The 21,378-nt window shown below is 38.6% G+C and overlaps 2 protein-coding genes across 2 annotated transcripts; one reads left to right on the forward strand and one right to left on the reverse strand.

Moving 5' to 3' along the window:
- Positions 1-1,765: 1,765 nt before the first annotated feature.
- On the forward strand, positions 1,766-10,162 carry irak4 (interleukin-1 receptor-associated kinase 4). The gene is made up of 11 exons (XM_042495611.1): positions 1,766-2,117; positions 2,219-2,364; positions 3,581-3,745; positions 4,328-4,488; positions 4,564-4,628; positions 5,298-5,412; positions 6,273-6,382; positions 7,321-7,507; positions 8,011-8,073; positions 8,379-8,543; positions 9,773-10,162. The coding sequence occupies exons 1-11, from the start codon at positions 1,957-1,959 to the stop codon at positions 9,833-9,835; spliced, it is 1,401 nt and encodes a 466-aa protein (XP_042351545.1). The 5' UTR covers positions 1,766-1,956; the 3' UTR covers positions 9,836-10,162.
- A 58-nt stretch (positions 10,163-10,220) lies between these two features.
- Positions 10,221-20,338, reverse strand: LOC121949827 (twinfilin-1-like). Its single transcript, XM_042495612.1, has 9 exons — positions 20,253-20,338; positions 18,228-18,308; positions 17,892-18,070; positions 16,536-16,631; positions 16,249-16,353; positions 13,499-13,624; positions 12,452-12,602; positions 12,212-12,327; positions 10,221-11,404 (listed from the first exon to the last, which is right to left on the reverse strand). Exons 1-9 carry the CDS (start codon positions 20,275-20,277, stop codon positions 11,237-11,239), a joined length of 1,047 nt encoding a protein of 348 aa, XP_042351546.1. The 5' UTR covers positions 20,278-20,338; the 3' UTR covers positions 10,221-11,236.
- Positions 20,339-21,378: the final 1,040 nt, after the last annotated feature.

The raw sequence follows: 21,378 nt of genomic DNA on the forward strand, positions 1-21,378 counted from the left end.
TGTTAAGACAGGTGTCTGCCTTTCCAGATCATGTCCAATCAGTTTAAATTAACCACAGGTGCACTCCAATCAAGGCGTATAAATGTCTGACACAGACGGTCAAGTAAAATGCATGAGGCACCTGAGCTAAATTTTAGGTGACATATCAAAGGATCAGTACTCATGTTATTGTTATATATATATATATATATTGTTATTGATGCTGGGTTTTTCTGTACAAATTTGCAGAAATAAAAAAAGAAACACCAATAATAGTAATAATAATAATAACACTCATCATCATTATAAACATCATCATCATACGTCTTGTTTTCTCTTTGTTATTATAGGGTATTGGGTGTAGCTTGATGATAACAAACATGAAATTAAACAATAAGGCTACAACATAACAAGATATGAAAAAAGCGAAAGGGTCGGACTACTTTCTGAATTAACATTATCTAAATACAGGTTTAAAGTGGTCTTAAATAACTAAAATACATTTACTCTAGCAACAGACAGTTTTTAGATACTTTTGTATCTAATGTAGATACTACATTTATCTAACAGCTGTAGTTACTAGTTACACATCAAGATTTACACCCAAAAATTTGATTAGATTATAAAATACAACACATTGTTATAGAGTAATGCATCAATATTAATAATCCAGTCATGTAAAATACATAATAATATAATGCCCTCAATCGGGCCATTCTGCATACTGAGTGCAGTAACATTTCACATAATTTGTTGCTGTTTATCATTCTTGACAGACATCACTGCTTGTCATTTGTTTTTATGGACTCTTTCGTCATTTTATTGCAGTTGCTGTCATATATCCATCTAGCCCCAATGACTGGGAATTCAGGGTATTGCTATAAAAGAGCTTCTTTATTAAGCAGCCTTTTTAAAGAAGTGTTATCATTTTAATTTGCTGGAAGATCTGAATACTTCCCCCATCACTGCAGTTATGTTGAACAAAAAACACAAAATTTCACAGGTAGATAGTGTGGTTGCCCTCCTGTGATTTCTGTTCTCAAACAAAACGTTTCCCACTTATCTACTTCCTGCTCCTTCAGTAAACACAATATAGAAATTATTTCTATTCCAGACAATACCATTCTTGAATATCAAACATTTGTTATTCCAAATGCAACGTTTTTACTCACACACAGAAATTCTCAAAGTCACCTCCTATTTTTTTATCTTTTCTCCAAGGATTAGAGGATCTACTCAAATCACTCAGTTCATTAAAAGTGTCAAGTCTTTGGAAAATTTTGCATTTTTTCCTGTGAATCTCCTGACGGAACATTTTTTTTAAAAAATCTGTATGCATGTACTCCTGCTTATCTTTTTAAAATGTATTTACTTATGGTATGCACATATTAATTTTCTCAATAAAAAGAGAAGGGGAGGTAGTTTACATGAATCTCTGTGTGGTAGCCTGTACATTCTGTTTATTGTCCACCAGAGGTCACTGTCACACTACAAGCATGAAGGCAAGAACAACATCTCTGTCTGTCTTTTTGTTTCTCCTGAGTGTTTCTGTGATAGTTTCAAGCAAAATAAATAAATGAATAAATCAAAAATAAATAACAAAAAAATGAAAGCAGAACAAAACACACTACAGAGTGAACAAACGGGGCTTTTGACAGCATCCAGAGGGCTCACGCAGCACAGCACCGTTTATCCTGTCACTGCTTGTATTTCCGCATTGAAGGTGGAGACTTGAGAGTGGGACAGGCCTGCTGTGTTACGTTTAGGGAAGTTGCTCAACAACGGAAAGACACATTTTACTCCACTATGAGCTAAATGACAGCTTGCTAATGTTCTTCTTTAACGGGTGCACCCAATGGCGGATAATTTACACACGTCCTGTTAGCTGCTACGCCATGTCATTATAACGGTCAGTTAAAACATAACCTCTGGTTGTGTCGTAGAAAGAGAAACACGTAGATTTAGTTTAGTCGTAGAATGAATAATTCGGTAACTTCCGCTACTTACATCCGCCACCTTAGTTACAGTTTACTTCGTAAGTTGTCCGACTTTCTGGACCCTCAAGACAGGTGGAGGGATGTTATTGTCTCCATACGGAAGCCGGGAGGGGGGCTCAGGTACTCGCAGCAGCATGTCAGGTGGGTGGTATGCGGACACGCTCCTGTATGTACCGTTTTAATTTAGGTCGAGAATACTAATATGTATTTATCCACCTGTCTATCAACTGTGTGTGACTCAGGAGGTTTGAAGGGCTTGTTGCACAGGGTAAAAGTCCCACAGTGGAGCTGCTGGCTGACTGGGGGACCACCAACAGCACAGTGGGGGAACTGGTGGACATTTTGAAGAGTCACAAGTTACTGGCTGCTGCCAGTCTCCTGCTGCCTGGTATGACTGAAAAATACCTTTAACCCTATATACAGTCAATGGACACAATAACACCCACATCATCTTCATTTAAACAGTTTTACAATGTCCCATTTTTATATATTTTTTCATGTTGGTCAGAAAATTAGATACATTTGTCTGGTATGTTGAGCAAGAGAGCACAGTAACTCATTGAGCGTTTATGAAATATTAAGTTTTAGTACAAAAAAAGATTAATGTCATACAAAGGAAAGAGAAGCTTAGTTCATACCAGATTTTAACGTTTCACATCTGTGGTCTACTGGGAAGTAGACACATTCGCTGTTGTAGGCTTATATGTGCAGGCCAGGGTTAGGTACTAGCAGATTTCATTTAATTGGGATTATGTAATAGAATTTCAAAAAAATGAGAAATTATTATACATTTACATATACCATTATTATTACCCTTTTTATTGTAACTAATGTTCTATGGAGTCATGAATCATGCATATGATAGATAAGGTTTCTTTTACAATTGTCCTACTTTGTTGCTATTTTATGTCATTTATTTATTCAGAAGGTGTGATATTTCCGATGCTTGATTTTGGCTTAATCCTAAAGTAATCAGATTAGATTGATTTGTTTTTATAATTCAACGGATTGTATTACCCACCAACGAATTACAAAAATGTCATTGAATTTGTGTTCAATAATTTCAAATTAATCTGACCCATCCCTGAATATGGACCACACTACTTTAAAACTCGAGTGATCCCTGGGAAATGAGATGCAAAACTACAACAGCATGGGGTACTTAATACCAAATGGATTTGTCAAACTTTACTGGTACTAATTTTTGTAGCTTTAATAACTGACCGCAGAAAAACAGTGAAAAATTCTCAGATGCAGAACATCAACATTTACCAAAGGGAACAGACTTATTTTTGTGTCATGAAATTATCTGTTTTATATAGGACTATGATGGCATACGATGATACCACACAGAAAAAAAAAGACTTGCAGTAGTTGACAGTCAAGATTAAAACAAAAATCAAGTAATTTCCATACAACCCAAAAGAGGGAAAAATAAACTACTGCACATGTACACAGAAATCTACTGCATGCTTCCTATGAAACACATTATTTCTTTGTGTCTGTGCATTACAATCTGATAATGCACAAATGTCAAACTCAGAATCATATCATTATATTATAAAATAACTTAACTAGATATTTTTTCTTTGTTCCACTCACAGATGAAGAAGCTGTCTTACCAGAACCACAGCATGTCTCTGCAGCTGTTGAGACAAACAGCGCCCTTCCCACTAGACTACTGGAAGAGATGGAAACACGGCCGCCACCTGACAGTCCTGAGCTACAGCCACAGATTCTACTGGAGAGCAGTGAAACAAGCTACACAGGTGGTTTCACTTTCTTTTTCTTTTTTTTTTAAACTGAGTTAAACCACATTTTAATACGATTTTTTTATGAGTTCAGTTAACGCAGTAACCTGTAGAGAAGGTAGTATACTATGACTTTTATCATGCATATAGTCCTTTGTATTGATCTGTGTTAGAGAGGAAATTGTAAATCATAAGGCAATAAACAAAATGTTATTTTGAGCTGAAAACCTTAACTTTTGTTTTGATAACCGAATGTGCATGTTTGGACTACTACTGAAATATAAATAGTAGCTGTAAAAGAAATATAAAGAAGTTAAAAAAAATACAGTATTTCCCTCTGAATTGTTGTGAAGTAGAGCTATAAAGCAGAATAAACTGGAAATAATCAGAAGTACTCATAGATTTTAACTGTAAATGTATATTGTTAATGTAGACATTTCACCAGTATGAAGTACCTGGCATCTTGATTTCTGCTGAAGGAAAAAGGAAATAATGCTGCCTCTATGAAATGTTGTGATTTTACAAAATTGACCAGCAGATGGCAGCAAATGGGCCTTGACCACTCAAGTAAATATGATTTTTCTGTGTGACCCTCACTAGGTTTCTCCAGTTTCTTGTACAATGAGCTCATGAGGATAACAGGCAACTTCGATGACCGTCCCATATCAGACGGCGGCAGCAGAATCGGAGAGGGAGGCTTTGGCACTGTGTACAGAGGTCTCCTCAATGACAAAGCTGTTGCAGTGAAAAAGCTCACTCCTGTAAGTGAACACATTTTCATGCCAAGTCACATACTTTTGCAGATAAATCACAACGCGAAATATTGTCTCATTTAGATGGATGATGTCTCCCTGGACGAGCTGCAAGTTCAGTTCAACCAAGAGATCCAAACTCTGCAAGCGTATGTTCAGTCTTCTTTCTATGTCCTTCTTCATCGGGTTGGTTTTGAGTGACTCACAGGCATCTCATAATCTGCATGTATTATTAGCTAGAGTAGACAAGCTGTTTCTGAAGCAGACATCTTAATCAAAGTAATGGAACTTGAGAGAGCGAAAGCATTAAAGATGCAGTATGGATTTCTGGGGAAGGATTGATTGATATTCCCAGCTCGTCAAACATTGACGCTTTGGGATGGTAGTTGGACCGAACCACCAATTCAAAGCACGAATAATTATTAATGGGAATGAGAACGGTCATTATTTGATAACCTGCTAATGGGATTCAACAGTCGACCATCTTTGTCCAGAATTACATACTGCACCTTTAAACGTGTTTTTGGAAAAACTGCCTGTAGTAACCTGGGGATCAACAAATACCTTCAGATTTAATAGTTACTTTCACTCAGTAATTGTAATCTCTGATTGGAGGATGAATGTATTTGGTTGATGCAGATCTGGGTCAAACCATCAACGTAAATACTTCATTGTAACTTCTTCTTGTGCATTTGTTTCTGTCAGCAAGCAAGCAAACAAGGGTATTCCCCAGCATGTCAAAGAATTTCTTTAAGCCCAACATAGATTGATCTATTTGCAAATACAGGTCTGGTTTGATTTGACTGTTTGTTCCGCAGGTTGAAACATGAGAACCTGGTTGACATGGTTGGATTTTCCTGTGATGGACAGCACCCATGTTTGGTGTATGCCCTAATGGCCAATGGTTCTTTGCTTGATCGACTAGCTTGCTTGGTAAGCACCAACTATACTAAGGGGAAAAATGACTTAAGTATCAATAATAATAATAATAATGATAATAATAATGAAAAAACAAATAAATTAAATAAATAGAAAAATACAAGAAAAAATAAATGCAATATATAAAAATAGTGAAGCTGATATTGGATATTAATAAATATTTAACATGTATGTCTACATTGATGTACAATTACATTTCTACATCTCAGTTTTTATTTAAGAATACATTTATCTTTTTTGATATATATTTATTCATGTTTATTTTGTTACTGTTATTTATTTGATAATATTTAAGTCATTTTTCATCCTCCATACATATACACATCAACAGGTAGAGACAAAGTGTTTTGCCACTGTTAGCTGCTGTAGATAACATTTGCTGCAATGCGGTAGCACAAAATGGATTGGTTTTAAAACTGAAAAGTGATTTGGGAGACAACCCTGCGGCAGTAAAAGCTTGAAAACGTGGTTTAAAAATGTGACTCTGAATGCATTAAAGTGAGATTCATGATAGTGTGTTAAATGTGGTGAAATCCTGTCAAATGAGGCACCAGAGCCTTCAAAGCTCCGGAGAAACTAAAACACAAAGCGCACGGATGAATATTTCTGAAGAGAAAGGCACAGACTCAGGCACAACAGAAAGTTATCACAACATTAACAGCTGACAGTGGCATAACACATGTTTATTCTGAGTCTATTAATTCTCCTTTTTTGTCATGTTGTGTTTGTTTTTTCTTTATCATTTATTTGGGAAGGTGGTCATTGGCATTTTTTAACAATCAAAAGTGGGCCTTAATCTGTACAAGGTTGTGCTTTTACACAGATAATGTGATGAATGCTTTTTGTCCTTTCAGGGGGGAAGCCCCCCACTCTCTTGGCGACAGAGATGCTTGATAGCTGAGGGGACAGCAAAAGGTTTGGAATATCTGCACAGCAACCATCATGTCCACAGAGATGTTAAAAGGTACATAAAGAGCTGTCTTTCCTCATTATCAATGCCCTCAGAGTTATCTTTTTTTAAATAGGTTGTTCAACTTCTGAGGAAATACACTTGTTCATGTTTTTGCAGAGAGTTAGATGCGTTGACTAATAGCTCTTTTAGACCCCATTCTCACAGAATTAGTACTACCAGAGGACCTCTACTTGTGGAGGTCATCTCCAGTCTTAATCCTGTCCTATCTGTAATGTTTTAAGTTCAAATTCCAAATTACTTTGCATAACTCTTTGGTCGTGTGATATTAGTAGTCCTGTGTGAATCTGCATCTAGTTGATTAAGGGCCGTACTTAGATTTTTTTTTCTTTCTTTGCTTGTTGATGCCTCTCCCAATCAAAAATTACGGCGGCTGCGTTGACAATTATAAATGAAAGTCTGGCAAGCAATCAGGATGCAGGAGGCTCATGTTGCTACATAGCCTGGAGACACGTTCACATAAAAAGCAAGCTTAAATTTATTAGAAGAATAAAAAAAAAGATGGTGAGATGGATAGATAACCACTAACAGTGCTGTGTAGGGTTTCTGTGTTGCCTAGAGTGGAATTACAAATGCCTGTGCACATCTTGTGCTTGGGATGATATCCCAAGCACAAGTAAACAAATAACAAATGTAAACAAATAAGACCAAACATGATTTTTTTTCTATTAGAATGACACGGAATATAAAGGAAAAGATTTCCCCTTCAAATATGAGGTGAGCTTAGTAGTTTGCCTAATATTAATCAGCAGACCAGTGGATGTGGCGACATTTTGATCGTCAGTAAATTCTAGTAAAATACAAACTCTGCTTATTCCTTGTAAAACACACAAAACACAGACAGGTTATAGTAGTCCGATGTGAATTTACACTCAGTCTTCATGAGATGTACTTGATGAATAACAGTGCCCACTTCTCTTGTCTGTTGTTAGTGCAAATATCCTGTTGGATGAAAATTTTGTGACAAAGATCTCAGACTTTGGGCTGACAAGAGCATCGGCCAAGCGGACGTCTACAACCATGATGACGGAGAGGGTTGTGGGTACCCGTGCATACATGGCACCTGAGGCGCTGAGGGGAGAGATCACACCAAAATCGGATGTTTTCAGCTTTGGAGTGGTAGGCACGCACACACAGATGGGGATTTTATGTCAGGAAAGGAGAAACCGTTATGTAAAATATAAAACGCTACTCAGCAGTTGACTCGAGTGCACAGTTCTCCCACTCTCTCTGTACTGACACGTACATAATTGCAGGGCATAAACATTACAGTATACATTTCTTCCCATTTGTAAAAATAGAGCACTGTTTTATGTATCATCTGTCATTATTTCCTACTAAAAATACAGCATCAGTTAAGGGCCACAGCTGTACTGTATTAGTGGCTTCAAATGTCAAACATATTATCCTTTGTATGACATCAGTTGATTGATTTATTGGATCAGCAGTGTGTGAAACCGCCTGACCTTCCATATAGTGCAGTATATGCAGCTTATATTTCTTATTGGGACAGCTGTGGAAACACTACAGTGTCTGTAAAGCTACCTGGCACACGGAGGAGTAATAAAGGTTTTCTGTCGTCCAGAGCCATGTGATTAACCCCATCTCTCTGCCATCTACAGGTGTTGTTAGAAATATTGTCTGGACTCCGGCCAGCTGATGACAACCGCGAGCCTCAGTTCTTGGTGAGCAGCACAAAAGATGCTTTCACTGTCTATCCATCAGGCTACAGTTTACGATTACAGCTCATTAAAGACTTTGCATTTAATTAGTAAGGGCCTGTTATCCGTTAGAAGTCATTAAAGAAAGGAGAAGAAAAGATTTGAACCAGTTTCATCTGTGCTGATCATGTTCTGCAACTTCAACTGCTGTTAAAATACAGCATGATAAAGTCAGTAATACAAATATGACAACTAAGCAATATTTTCCTCAAATCATCACTGTCTTCAGTCACCTGTACTGTGATTTTTACCCCCGCTCAATCTCCCAGATGGAGGTGAGGTATGACATAGATGATGAAGACGAGGAGCTGACTCTTGAGGACTTCCTGGACAAAAAGATGACAGACTGGGAGCTGAGTCAGGTGGAGAGCATCTACTCTTTGGCCTGTAACTGCCTCCATGACAGGAAGAACAGACGACCGGTCATCAAGCAGGTACAGTTTAAGCCATTGTGGTTTTGCATTTGCATTACTCTCTGTGAGTCACCTTGAGCTGAATTATGACCTCCGGGAGCACTTATACATCAGGTGAAGGAAGTCCTTACAAATCCCAAGAACCAACCAAAACCATAATTGGATTCTGTGTTCCAATATTAATATTTTTTTGACTTCCCCAGCCTTTCTGTGGCTATCAGCCCCATGCTAGCAGAGTTATATTGCAATGGCTGGTAATATTTTCACCTCCTGAGTCTGTGTGTGTGTCATCATGCCTAAATGTAGTCCTGGTGACACCAATAGTATTGAAACTACCACAGAAGCTTTTTTGAGTATTTTAGTATGATAGCTGATATATCTGTCTGTCTGTGGACAGATTTTGTCACAACTGTGCAAGAGGCAGTCACAAGATCACAATTAAGGCTGAGTTTGAAGATTGGTGTGGTCTAAGCAGGAAGACGGGAAGTAGGGAAGGGACCATTGCCTCTTCACTTTACGACCCTGCCCTGCATACATTTTAAGATGCAGACAGCTGTTTCATGGCTGGAAAGATCCCACTTATGTGGGTATGTATAGCAAATCTATCAGCTGTAGATTTGCTATACATGTATGTATACATGTTCGCATGACTGTGTTTGATGGATCAATGTGAAATAAACTACAGTGACCTTGTTCATCGCGTAATATAAGAAAATGTAACCCAGAGTAACAATGTGGTTCATCCGTCTTAATCGTTTTTGGAAAACAATGGAGGAGTAATCCAGATCAGGCTTTGGAAACACAGAGTAAACCTGTTAGTGGGCTCAACATCTTTTCATGGGAGATGTTGATGAAAAATAGAACATCATCAGATTTAAGGGACTAAGCAACTGTATTTTTGAAGAAATACATACAGCTGCAGTCCTCCAGTCTCTTCAATAAGCGACAGAGCAAAAAATATTTTTTTCCATTGAATATCTCGCTATTGCTACCATTTAGCCTTAATTAAGCGAAGGTAGATTGTTAAGTAGGCTTCACTGACCGAGGTCAGGACACAAAGAATCCTAAAACTCTGATTTGAATCCAACTGTGAAGAATTGGAGGAAGACAAATTTTCTCAGATTTGAATTGTTCCTGGATCTGATGGAAAGTTTTAGTCTTTATGTGAAAATGCCAATAAGCAAAAGTTAATGTCATTTTCTCTTTAGACCGTGTATTATAGTTATTGACATTAATATCTGTTTTAATAGGTCCTGCTGGAGCTCAAAGGAGTTGTCAAAAGTATTTCACTGGCTGTTGAGGCACAGGAGTGAAATGTAGCATCCCGGGAAGGACACAAGATGTCGACACTTCCTCCAGCGACGGTGCACACACTGACAAATGCATACCCTTCTCAAGTTTTACAGAAATTAATGTTACTTGTTGGCTGTGTCTGGCAAAAAAAGTATATTTTTGTATTACATTTTTCCTGTAATGATAAACTGCAAATGTTTTTAATGGCATTGTAAAATATTCTTTATGTATAATTTTCAGATCCTGAAAAAATGCTATAGCTTATTTTTTCTACAGCATTCTGTGATATTTGAAAGCAATAGTTTTGGCCACAGTGTTTTTATCATGTTTTTTATTGTGAAGGAATAAAATGAATAAAAGAGAAAGTGTGATTTAAATATTTTATTTTTCTTCTTTAAAAGAAAGATTTGTAAGAAAACAAATAAGACCAAACATGATTTTTTTTTCTATTAGAATGACACGGAATATAAAGGAAAAGATTTCCCCTTCAAATATGAGGTGAGCTTAGTAGTTTGCCTAATATTAATCAGCAGACCAGTGGATGTGGCGACATTTTGATCAAGGTACTAATCATATTCCCTTTCCCATCCATAAGCTTGGCTGCCCTCTTGTATGGTAACCAGCAGAGTTTGAATAGCTTCCTCTTAGTGAAATCTGAGATGTATTGATGTAATATTTCTGGAAGCCCGTTCTTTCCACTGTGATCCTCACCGACACAGACAATCACCAGAACAGACCAATCATAGAGCATCACACAGCTACAATATGTACATTTACAGCACTTGCATAGAAAAATAAGTTTCTCAGCAGATGATTTTTCATGTAAACCACAGTTATATCAAAAAAGAAGTCAATTTTCCAATATAAAATGCACTGTTAAAATGAATCAATAGACACAAAGTGGGATAATTATATCGTTTCTGCTTTGGAGCACCTCATTGTGCAAACAGTAGGAGACAAATGTACAACACATTAGACACGGACACATTAATTGACACAGACTTAAGGAATGCAAGTTAAGAATTCGAGAATGTGAACTCAAAGTGGGGGGATTTTATCATATTGGCGCAAGTTCACATTAGTCACACTGGCATTTTTAAAGTCTCAGAGCTGGCAACAATGTAAAAAGCTTGACTTTATTTGGGCTTCTTTGAATCATTGTTAGTTAATTGTTGTGACTGTACTAACATATATGAAAATGCTTCCATTTGGCAAGCTACAAATGGAAATTCTGATGTGTGTCATTGCTCAGTTGTCCTTGGCGTGCATAGTTGGGTCTCTGGGGGAACTCGGGGGGGAATTTGAAGGTGTTGTCTTATTCTTTTAAATAAGCGTGTCAAATATGATTTCCCCCAAATGCAGGAATGTTCCACTGTGGAACGTGCTCGGGGTGGAGGTGGTGGTCGGGTGCTGAGGTCTGTTTAATCTTCCTCCTCTTCGTCTACGGGTCTGCGGGTGATGCGGCGGCCACCCCTATTCCCAGCAGGGCCTTTAGGTTTAGCGAAGGCCTGCTTGTGCGCATACTGCTTGGGATGCACCTCATCGTACAGGTAATCACTGGTCAAGTCATCCCCATTATCGATCTCCAGCTGGGAAACAGACAAAAAAAAATGAGCACATAAACTCTGCAGAATCAAAGAGCTGAGTGTAGAATTTAGTGGCATCTAGCTATAAGGACTAGACTGCAACCAGCTGAAATTCTCATGTGCCAAGCATGAACATCCAGATAATATTCCTTCAGTTTTCATTGTTCAGGAGGCTTTTACAGGGAGCCAAAATATCTGCAGCGGTCTCGTCTTCTTAAACCAGTAAGAACACTACTTAAAGCACTTTAACCAGTTTAACCTGGCTCTATATAATACCGATGTTTGGTATGTCCGTTCTGGGCTGTACAAAATGGCGATCTCCATGAACAAGGACCCGCTTCCTGTGTGAAAATAAATGACTCATTCTAAGATAATGAAAACATAACAATTCGCATTTTTAGGTAATTGTACATCATTTTGTGTTGCTTTGTAGTCATTTGGTTTCTCCTTGTTGTTATTTTGTATCTTTGTAGTTGTTTTGTGTCTCTTTGCAGTAACTTTGCTTGTCTTTGTGGTCCTTCAGTGTCTCTTTGAGGTCCTTTGGTGTTTCTTTCTAGTCAGTTCATCTGAGTAACAAATTAGGGCCAGTGCAGTAATCCATTCATGGCACTTAGTCCTGATGTAAATCTCTTAATAAATGATGAATTATGTTATTTCTGAATTTTAACTTGCCTATTTATTCATTAATATTCTATATTTTGGATAAATACATTTTAGGAATACGTTTTCAGGGGCTTAAAGGTTGTGACAAAAATGATCACGATTTCGTTTGCTGTTGACAGTCTTTTATCATGATAGATAGTTTCTCACCTTTTTCTCAATCAGGAAATTTTTTTCCACCATGTCGACAAAGTTATTTTTGCAGCTGGAATACATCATCCTGTCTCGGATGCTACAATTGTACCCGGGCATAGAATAAATGAAGACTGTAAATTTAAAAAAAGGACAATTAGAAGAGCAGACAAAAGCAGACAAAAGCAATATTCAGACCAGCATAAAAAAAACATAGCTGTATAGAAATAAGTGAGGTTTGTTAACTGTTCTATTCACCTGTGGACTCTAAGTAGTCGCCTTCGTGGGAATGTTTGTAGCGGAAAAGGTGGTAGCGTGGAGCATCTTTTGGGATTCTCATTGGCAAGTCTTTCACCTCTGTTGGCTCAGTGCTGCACAACCGGATTATCTCCTGATCAGAGTCTATTTCCTGTGGACATTGGAAATAAAGAAAAAAAAGGTTACTCTCAAGCTTAGAATTCCATCTCCCCTCCCTCTCAAAGGTGTCTGTAACATCTAATATCCCACTATTATTCCAAATACAGTATGAAAATATTACAAACTCTATACAGGTCACGTGAACGGCGTTTGCGTATTCCAACTTAGGTCTTATTCCAAATGTAGCATTTTCTGATTAAGACATGTATGTAATGAGGGATATGCTGATATTTCTTGGGTTTAATAGCATTCTATGGATATGTATAGAGTGCATTCCATATATGCGTCACAATTGGGGCTTTTACTGCAATTTGCAACAGTCTGTAAGAATGGAGCAGAAATGAATGCCCAAAAAAAGCCCACATTTCTGGATTTGATGCAAAGAAGCATAATGGCACAAGCATGATAAACAACATGTTTGGACAGCTGGAGCATGCACTGCTGCATGTAAACAGCTTAGCAGGAATATTTTCCTTTTTGGAATAAGGTTTATGTGCATGTAAATGTAGTCAGTTACTGGTGTTCTGCTCAGCAGTCAACCTTCACTGGATAAATAGAACAAAACATACTGGTGTCTTGAAAAGTTTTTAGGATAACAGACAAAAAGCCAAACTGAGACAAAGCAGCAAAAGTGATACAATTATTCCTTTGTACTTTGCACTGATGTGATCTTGTGACATGAACCCTTTGAATTTCAATGAGGGAAACAAAGGCTTTTTGGCATCAATGAGTAACTCATTGTTTCAGCCTGTAAACAACTCCTGACCAAAAAACATCTCTATCGCTCCTAACAAAGTAGAATGAAAGACCAAAAATTGATTTGCTTATTGGAATTATTGATCAAGTAAAGGTCACCTACTTACTAATGACTTGCTCTTAAGGACTCACCAGTTGTACATAGTGGAGTCTTTTGTCCCTATAACCTTCAAGTGCTGCAACAGCATCTTCGTGAATAGGGAAGTTCACTCCCTGCAGAGTCTGCAGCTTGGTGTCCACACTGATGTCTGTCTGCACCTAAACACAACACAAACACAGACACACAAAAACCAAAGGTACTTTAGCTTTCTATTATCCCATCATTGTCACTATGATGAGGTCATTCACAAGGCTGATAAAAAATGTTTCATTTGCCTTTACATAACACATGGGTGGTATTTATGCGAGTGCATTCAAAAAGGTTGGGAGTGAGTTACCGCCCCAAGTGAAGTATCTCAGGGTCTTGTATATGGAGCGCACGGTGTCAGCAGAGATGTGGGCGCTACGACAGACCGTTGAGGTGAAGAGGGAACTAAGCTGCAAGGCCGAGTTCTTGATCTTGATCCATCTACATTCAACCCTCACCTATGGTCATGAGCTTTGGGTAGAGACCAAAGAATGAGATCATGGATACAAGCGGCCAGCATGAGTTTCCTCTGTAGGGTGGCTGGGCTCAGCCTTAGAGACAGGGTGAGGAGCTCAGAGATTTGGAGGGAGCTCCTTCTCACCAAAAGGGGCTGGTTTTGGTGGTTCAGGCGTGTAATCAGGATGTCTCCTGAGGCTTCGTCTTCACATCCTCAATGTCCTACTGGTAGGGGACCCCAGGGTAGACCCAGAGCACGCTGGAGAGTTTATTTTTTAACTCATCTGGGCTTCTGAACCCCAAGAGGAGCTGGAAAACGTTGCTGGGGAGAGGGACATTTGGAATACCTTGCTTAGCCTGATGTCCCAACGAACTTCGGATAAGCAGATGAAAATGGATGGATGGGCTTTCAAAAATGTTTTTTTTAATTTATTTTTTATTAATAGTCATATTTTATACAGAAACATGCTCCAAACCATAATGTATTACTGAATTAATTAAGAGCACCTGTAGTACACAGTCAGTTTGTGGTTTCTAACGTGTTTGTGTTCACAAGAATGTGCCTACAAACATAAACACATGCATCCAGATGCCACATGGCCACATTATATCATCATGCCGGTGACATTATGTCATCATGCCGACTATCACAAGTTATGAGCGGTAAAAATATTCCTCCTGGAATCAGCTCGGGTCTTTAAATTCAATCATGAGAGGGGACAAATCAATGTTCTTTCAGGTTCCTACTCACGTTGATGACTTGTTGGAGTGAAATAACAAATATTCTTCATTTTAGTCACCGCAAAGTCAAAAGGTTTAAAAGAGCAACAAGCAGTTGGAGCGCTGGAGCATGATGATTACATGAGGTGCTTGTATCGGCAGTGACAAGGCGCCTCCACGAAATCACACAGAAAACTGGAAATGCTGGGGGGGATTACACTGATGGATTGCATCTATTTTTAGAGCCTTGTTCCCACAAAATGAAATGCCGTGCAAACATGATTGAGCCTCCGATGTAGCTACCTCGCATACCAAAAAGGATTGCGGGTCTTTTATCCATCTGCTTAGTAAAAGTCAGGCAGTCTCCAAGGCACAGCAATGATAAATATTTCAAAGCCTCTTTTTCATCTAGGCGGTACAGATTAATGGTATATTATCTTCCTTCAACAGCTGGTCAAGAGGGACGAGCACAAACCTCACTTCCTATTTGCTCTGCTGCTTTTAATTGACCATACTTTGAAGAGGGAGTGTGCGGCTCAAAGCACTCCCATATATGGTAAGAAAGACAGTTCTTGTTTATGTGGCAGGCTGGGAGAGCAGCAATTGGAATAGGTAGTTTCTCCAAAAAAGAAGAGCAGTTCATTTGGGTTCATTTACAGAAACGGTCCAACAAAGTCTTAAAAGTGAAACTTCAGAGGCTGTTTTTCGACTTTCTGTCTGCTGAAGTCCATCTGGAATAGCCCTAAAGCCCTTCACATCGGCAGAGTAAACACTGCTGGCGTCATTAGCAGCGAGCAGTGGATATCGTATTACGGTATTTCTTTATCTTATCACAAAGGCACAGCACAATGACACTGCTCACCTTTGCTTCTGCAGAATCACTGCAAAGTACTCACGAGCATCCACATTTGCATGTACCTCTCTTAACATGGAAATAATAGATGTGAACTCCCATAAAGAGCTCTTCTTTAACCACTTTGTTGCACAGGCTGAATCACGTTTATGACTGTAAACAGGATTTTTTTTGGAGCAATGTGCTGTGTGCTGTACAAGCCTAATAGATTCATCTCTGCCAACATCCTGCTGTTCTAATGCATCAGCATCTTTGCACTGTGTTGATACTGCCGGGCAAGCATATGCACACTTGCACTGCTGCTGACCTTGTGCTGTTTGGAAGGATGCATCGCTAGCCTTCATTGATACTCCACACTGTTTCTGGCGGGATTTACATCTCACACACACAGGAGATGTGATCAGGAGGAACACTCCTGTGGGCTGAGGTAAGCTATTTTTCCCCAGACTGAAGCCTCGAGTGTAAGGATGACGTAGTGTCATCCCATTTCAGAAGTGAAACAGAGAACAAGGCTAATCCACACCCAATTCAGAACAGATTCAAGCCATACAACTTGTCAACAGGCAGTGGACTCTGTGTACACAAGCACAGTGAAGTACATTATTTCCCCTTAGACGATCAAATGAAATCCAAAAGACTTGTCTGTGTTTGTGTGCTTGTGTGTGTGCTTGTGTGTGTGTGTGTGTGTGTGTGTGTGTGTGTGTGTGTGTGTGTGTGTGTCTGCACCTCATTTAGTTTGATCTGTCTCAGTTCCTGCTCTGCAACAGTGAGGGGCTGGGGAGCAGCCTGCGAGATGAGATATTTCTTGTATCCACTGAGACTCATTTCATCCTGAGGGGCAAAAATCAGCACATTCACACGTCACATATCAGTACAGACTGACTCACATCCCATAAACGTATAAGACTGATGCTTAACTTGTTCCAGTTAGGTTTCCAAAGGTTTGTGACTGAAGCTTGAAAGCATAAACAAGGTTTTCACATCACTTCAACTATTGGTGTTGTAAGACCAACCTTTATGGTGCCGAAAATCTCATCCTTGATGTGCCCGCCTCCAAACTCTTTTTTCAGTGTGGCTCTGGTAGCAGCATATAACATTTTATGTCGCACCTGTTGAGAATATGAGGAAACGTTTGTTAATCTTTATTATTTAGAAAACTTTAAAGGAGCAGTGTCACTATTTTGTCATTATGTTACATGATTTATTATAAAGATGGTCTTAAATCTGGCAGTTTCGGAGCGTTAAAGTCAATTTATTGATCTTTTCCTTTTAGTTCCGGTATGACTGTTTTATACTGTTTCAAGAACCACTGAATGACAACATGGGATGGAAAAAGAAGCATTCACGCTATGAAAATAATTGCAGTTGTGTTGGATGATGAATTTTATTTTTGTAAATAGAACTCATGATGAGTTCTGCCTGTGCTGCGTTCACTGACCCACAAAATATTTGAATTTAGCACAGAATGATCAAAAAAAAGGAAACACACACACAAGACAAGAAAAACTGGAAAACTCACAAAAAACATTGCTATACAGCACTACTAGTGGTCAAAAACTCCACAGACTACCTTTAAATGCACTTAAAAATATTTTAAACTTCAGGCTATATAAATAAATTTGAACTGACATCCCTATTCAAAAATTACAAATGAAGACACACTAGGCCATTTCAGTCAAGGTAGCAGCATGTCCTGGTTGTGAAAGTATTTTGCAACTTCCAGACAAGCCTCAACCTGAAGCACTGTGCTTTGAGCGAGACGGCAGGAATGTTAAGCTCAGTTATGGCTGTCAGAAAGTGAATTTCAGCTCAATTCCACCATGCAGTTAGAGAGCTACAAATATCCTGCATGGCACTTTATTTTGGCACTGGTGTCTCCCTGCAACATTCCTCTTCCCACTGCTACAGAAACAACATTTGTGTGCCTCTTTGTCATGGTTATTTTGAATTGCAGTGACTCTATCCCACAAGTGGATCATCAGGTTTTAATGGAACCAAATGTCAATGAAGTAGTTGACATTGTGTAACACGGGAACACTGCAAATGCAAAACACACATTTGCAGGACAAGGCAACAACACAGCAAGATAAGCCTTTGGCACCTAAAACCACTGAGGTTAATTTTAAGTCAGAGATGGGAGGTTTAGACGGAGCGCCATGTTATTTGGAAAGCACCATAATCTACCTGTGTTTACATTTCAAGGACTTTGTTAGGAAATAAATGTGGACACTATTGTCCACATTCATCCAGCTTTTCAACAAGCTTGCAAAGAATTGCTGCCTTGATGTGGTAACGCCACCCATCTGATACTCATAGCAGAAGAGGACAGATGCCGTCAAGCTCTTATTAAAGCCACTTGGTTTTCTTACAGAAGAGCTTTCTGGTGTCCAGGCCAGGAAGATCCACTCATAGCCCTGGTTGTTAGTGGAGTCCAGCCGGTACACAATATAGCAGGGCATGTCATCCTCGAGGAGAGGCTGCACTAAGGAATCATACTCCTGATCCCACTTCTTTGAAGCTTTCTTGGTGGCGCCCACGGTCAGCTGCTCTGGAAAGCAGATGTGTACAACAAACATTTCAGCGGTGCATGAATTTGTTCATCATGCTGACATTTCTCTGTCAGTAAAAACTTTGGGAAGAAGTGTAAGTGTTTTGTTGGCACGAGAAGCTGTAAACAATTTTCAGGACTCTGAGACGCCGCTTACCATCCTCAATGACGATCTTTATGACTCGATATTCGTCTCCACTCTTGGCACTAGCAAAGATATCCTTCACATCATTACCCGCTGAGAAAAGACAGAGAAGGGGTCAGTCTCCTACTTTTAAACACATGCTTGGTTGACAACAGCACCCTGGCTAACATGACCATTTTGAGCCCTGAAGAAGTTCCCACCTAAAAGCTTTTTATTCTCTCTAACCAATGAAAACAACCAGATGTAAGGCATCATATAAAAAATATATAACTGCCTTCTAATTTGGCTTTATTAACATTTATATTTCAAGTACCCCTTGTATTTTGCCTTTTAACAGACTTTTTGTTAAGCAGCAATGTTTAGAAACTCTTTGGTCCTATAACTGGACAACAAAAGATACCAAGTTTAAATACTGTATTTCTTTAGAATATGTTGTTGGGTTTTACTTAGTTGTAAACATGTGACTGAAGGCTGACCACCTTTGACCCCAAACTCAGGCACAATAAAACAGGTGGTGAATTCCCATTCAAACCAATGTATTGACTATTTTAGCCACAATGGCCGTGCAGTTTCCCTTTGTAAAAACTGTGCCAAAGCTGGGGAACAAGTCAAACTGAAAATACGAGGAAGGTAAGTGGTTAAATACCGTACCATAATACATTAGATAATCATTTTTTCACAGGGTTTTGTCCTTACAAGAATTGGGATTCACTTTGATTTTTCTCTACATGTATAATCTAGTCAGCTGTACAAGTTTATCTAAAAGGAAGTGGTTTTAATTAGCCTGGAGCTTTTATTAGACTTTGCACTAATGTTTACCCTCCCCAAGGCAACAAATATTTTTTCCTTTAGCCATACTGAGTGACTGGCAGAAAATGCATGACCCTCCGTCCAACATAACTTAGAAGTTAGATTTTGAAAACTTACCCTTGTATGTTTTGAAAGTGTTAAGTTGGAGACGAAATTCTGGAGTTTAAAAAAACCCTAGGTTCTTCACCCTTGCCGTGTATGCTGGTTAGGTTTATTTTGAGCCAAATTTTAAGTTAAGTTATGTGGAATAAAAATATTTTAATGAAATATCACTATTTTACACTCAGATTTGACTATGTGTTTTTTCTGTCTCAGTGTCCAGCTATAATGAATGGTGTGATTTTTCTGATAATAAAATAAATACAAAATATAACCATTTACATTTGTATGCTCCTCCTCAAAGTCAAAATAACAAAATTAGGTCCCTCTCCAGTGCTTAAAAATAGTTATGCCTCCACCTTTTGCACCACCACAACATAAATAACGAACAGTCCTTTACAGTTTTAAAGGACATACAAACTTTAGTCTGCTGTAGAGTAACTTGATTCATTTTGGGGGGGGGGTAAGAAATACAACCAATCGAATTAAAATCAAGATTATTATAGTTTATATATAGACAAATCGTTGGCATGGGGTTAGTAGAGACGTCCACACTCAGTTTATACCCTGCTGTCTTTTATAAACTCGCGTAATTTGCACGTTGTTTAACCTCAAAACAGACTGTAAACATTTCTGCGGTGCTGCCATATGTAACAGGACGTCACGCCCTAAAGTCAGTCTGTATAATAACACAGTACAGGTTTTGCCAGCGCTATTCATATGTTTATGGGAACACCGGCTACCAGGCCAGCAGTTCTGCTTAAATGAAGGCGTCGCCCATCCATTCAGAAGGCTAAACTAACGCAGGATTTAAGCTTTGTGCTGAGAGGCTAAGGCATGAATAGCTTTCACACTATTGTGCACAGAAATATAGAGCAGCCGTGACTTGTGTGGCTGAAAAACGGGTTAAATACTCAGGGATTATGTGTCATAGTCCTAAAAGTGCCTAAACAGGGCACCGCTGATCACACACATCACGGTAGCTCAGAGCTAGCTAGGAGTGGCTAGCTAACTTGACGCTAGCTTCTCGTTGCAATGAATTAATGCTTAAAGCTCGCCCAGGAATCACACACTCGCACGGCAAAACACATGACAACAGAGACACTAAAAGCAGAGAAAAGCATCTACCTTGAATGCCCGTTTGATGTGACATTGTGTCTTTCGTCGGATAAAGGGCTGATGCAGCTGTTCAGGCGAAACCAGGGCAGGGAAGCAGGAAATGGACTACATCAGGAAGCCCCGCCCCGAGTCTGTCGTCATCAACATAAAAATCACATGACACAGTAAAACATTTTTGGACACAATTTATTGTTTACATTTATTATATATATGTATATAATTAATTTGTCATCGTTTTTTGATATAACAGTAGTGATGATAACAATACCAGGTTTAGAGGAAGTTTTCATATCTTTTTAATTAGTAAAAATAGGCCAAGCATTACCACAGTGTAAATAACTTATAGGAAAATGTAAATCAATATAAACAACAGTAAAATAACTCATTATGCAGCAGAATTGCCCATCTCAGAGTTGTTTCATTATGTGTTATATTTTTTGGATTGTTGCGCATGAACATGTTGTAGCCCCTGGTTGATGAGGGGCTCCATGTATATGAGGGGCCAATAATAAATAATTCATACACTTTTGGGTGCATGAAGGTATCATATTTTATAAGCTCATCACTTATTTTGTATGCAAAATCATAATCTGCAAAGTAACTTCAGTATTCCTTACTGAAATGCAGTGGAGTAGAAGTTGAAAAAGAAATACTCAGTTAAGTACAAGTACTGCGAAACTGTACAGTACAATTGTACAAAAGTACAGTACTTCAGTAAATACCACCACTGAAATTTATTACAGTTACTAGTATCCTTGCAGTACTACCAAGTGGGCAAAGCAGGCAACTCCACTGCAGCTACGGATATCAGGGACACAAACAACCTTTATTTCACTGTGTTTCAACTGGTTGCACATAAGTGTATTTAATGGTAAATTAATTTAAGAATTTACACTACTTATATACCAACTATAGGGCGGGTCCTACCTTGTTACTAAATCCAGTTGCCCTGTCTTTTAACGTGGGCCTAGGTCAAAAACCCTTAAATCTTTATTTTAGTTAATATTTTGCTTACATGTGACACTTTAATCAATAAGTTGTGTTAAATCAAAATGACCAATTGATAAGCCCCGCCCTCAAACGCCACAAGCCAATTGCACATTTTGTGCAGCTAAACCATGCACTTGGACTGAGT

Source organism: Plectropomus leopardus, chromosome 11 (assembly GCF_008729295.1).
Source record: "Plectropomus leopardus isolate mb chromosome 11, YSFRI_Pleo_2.0, whole genome shotgun sequence".
Lineage (NCBI taxonomy): Eukaryota > Metazoa > Chordata > Actinopteri > Perciformes > Serranidae > Plectropomus > Plectropomus leopardus.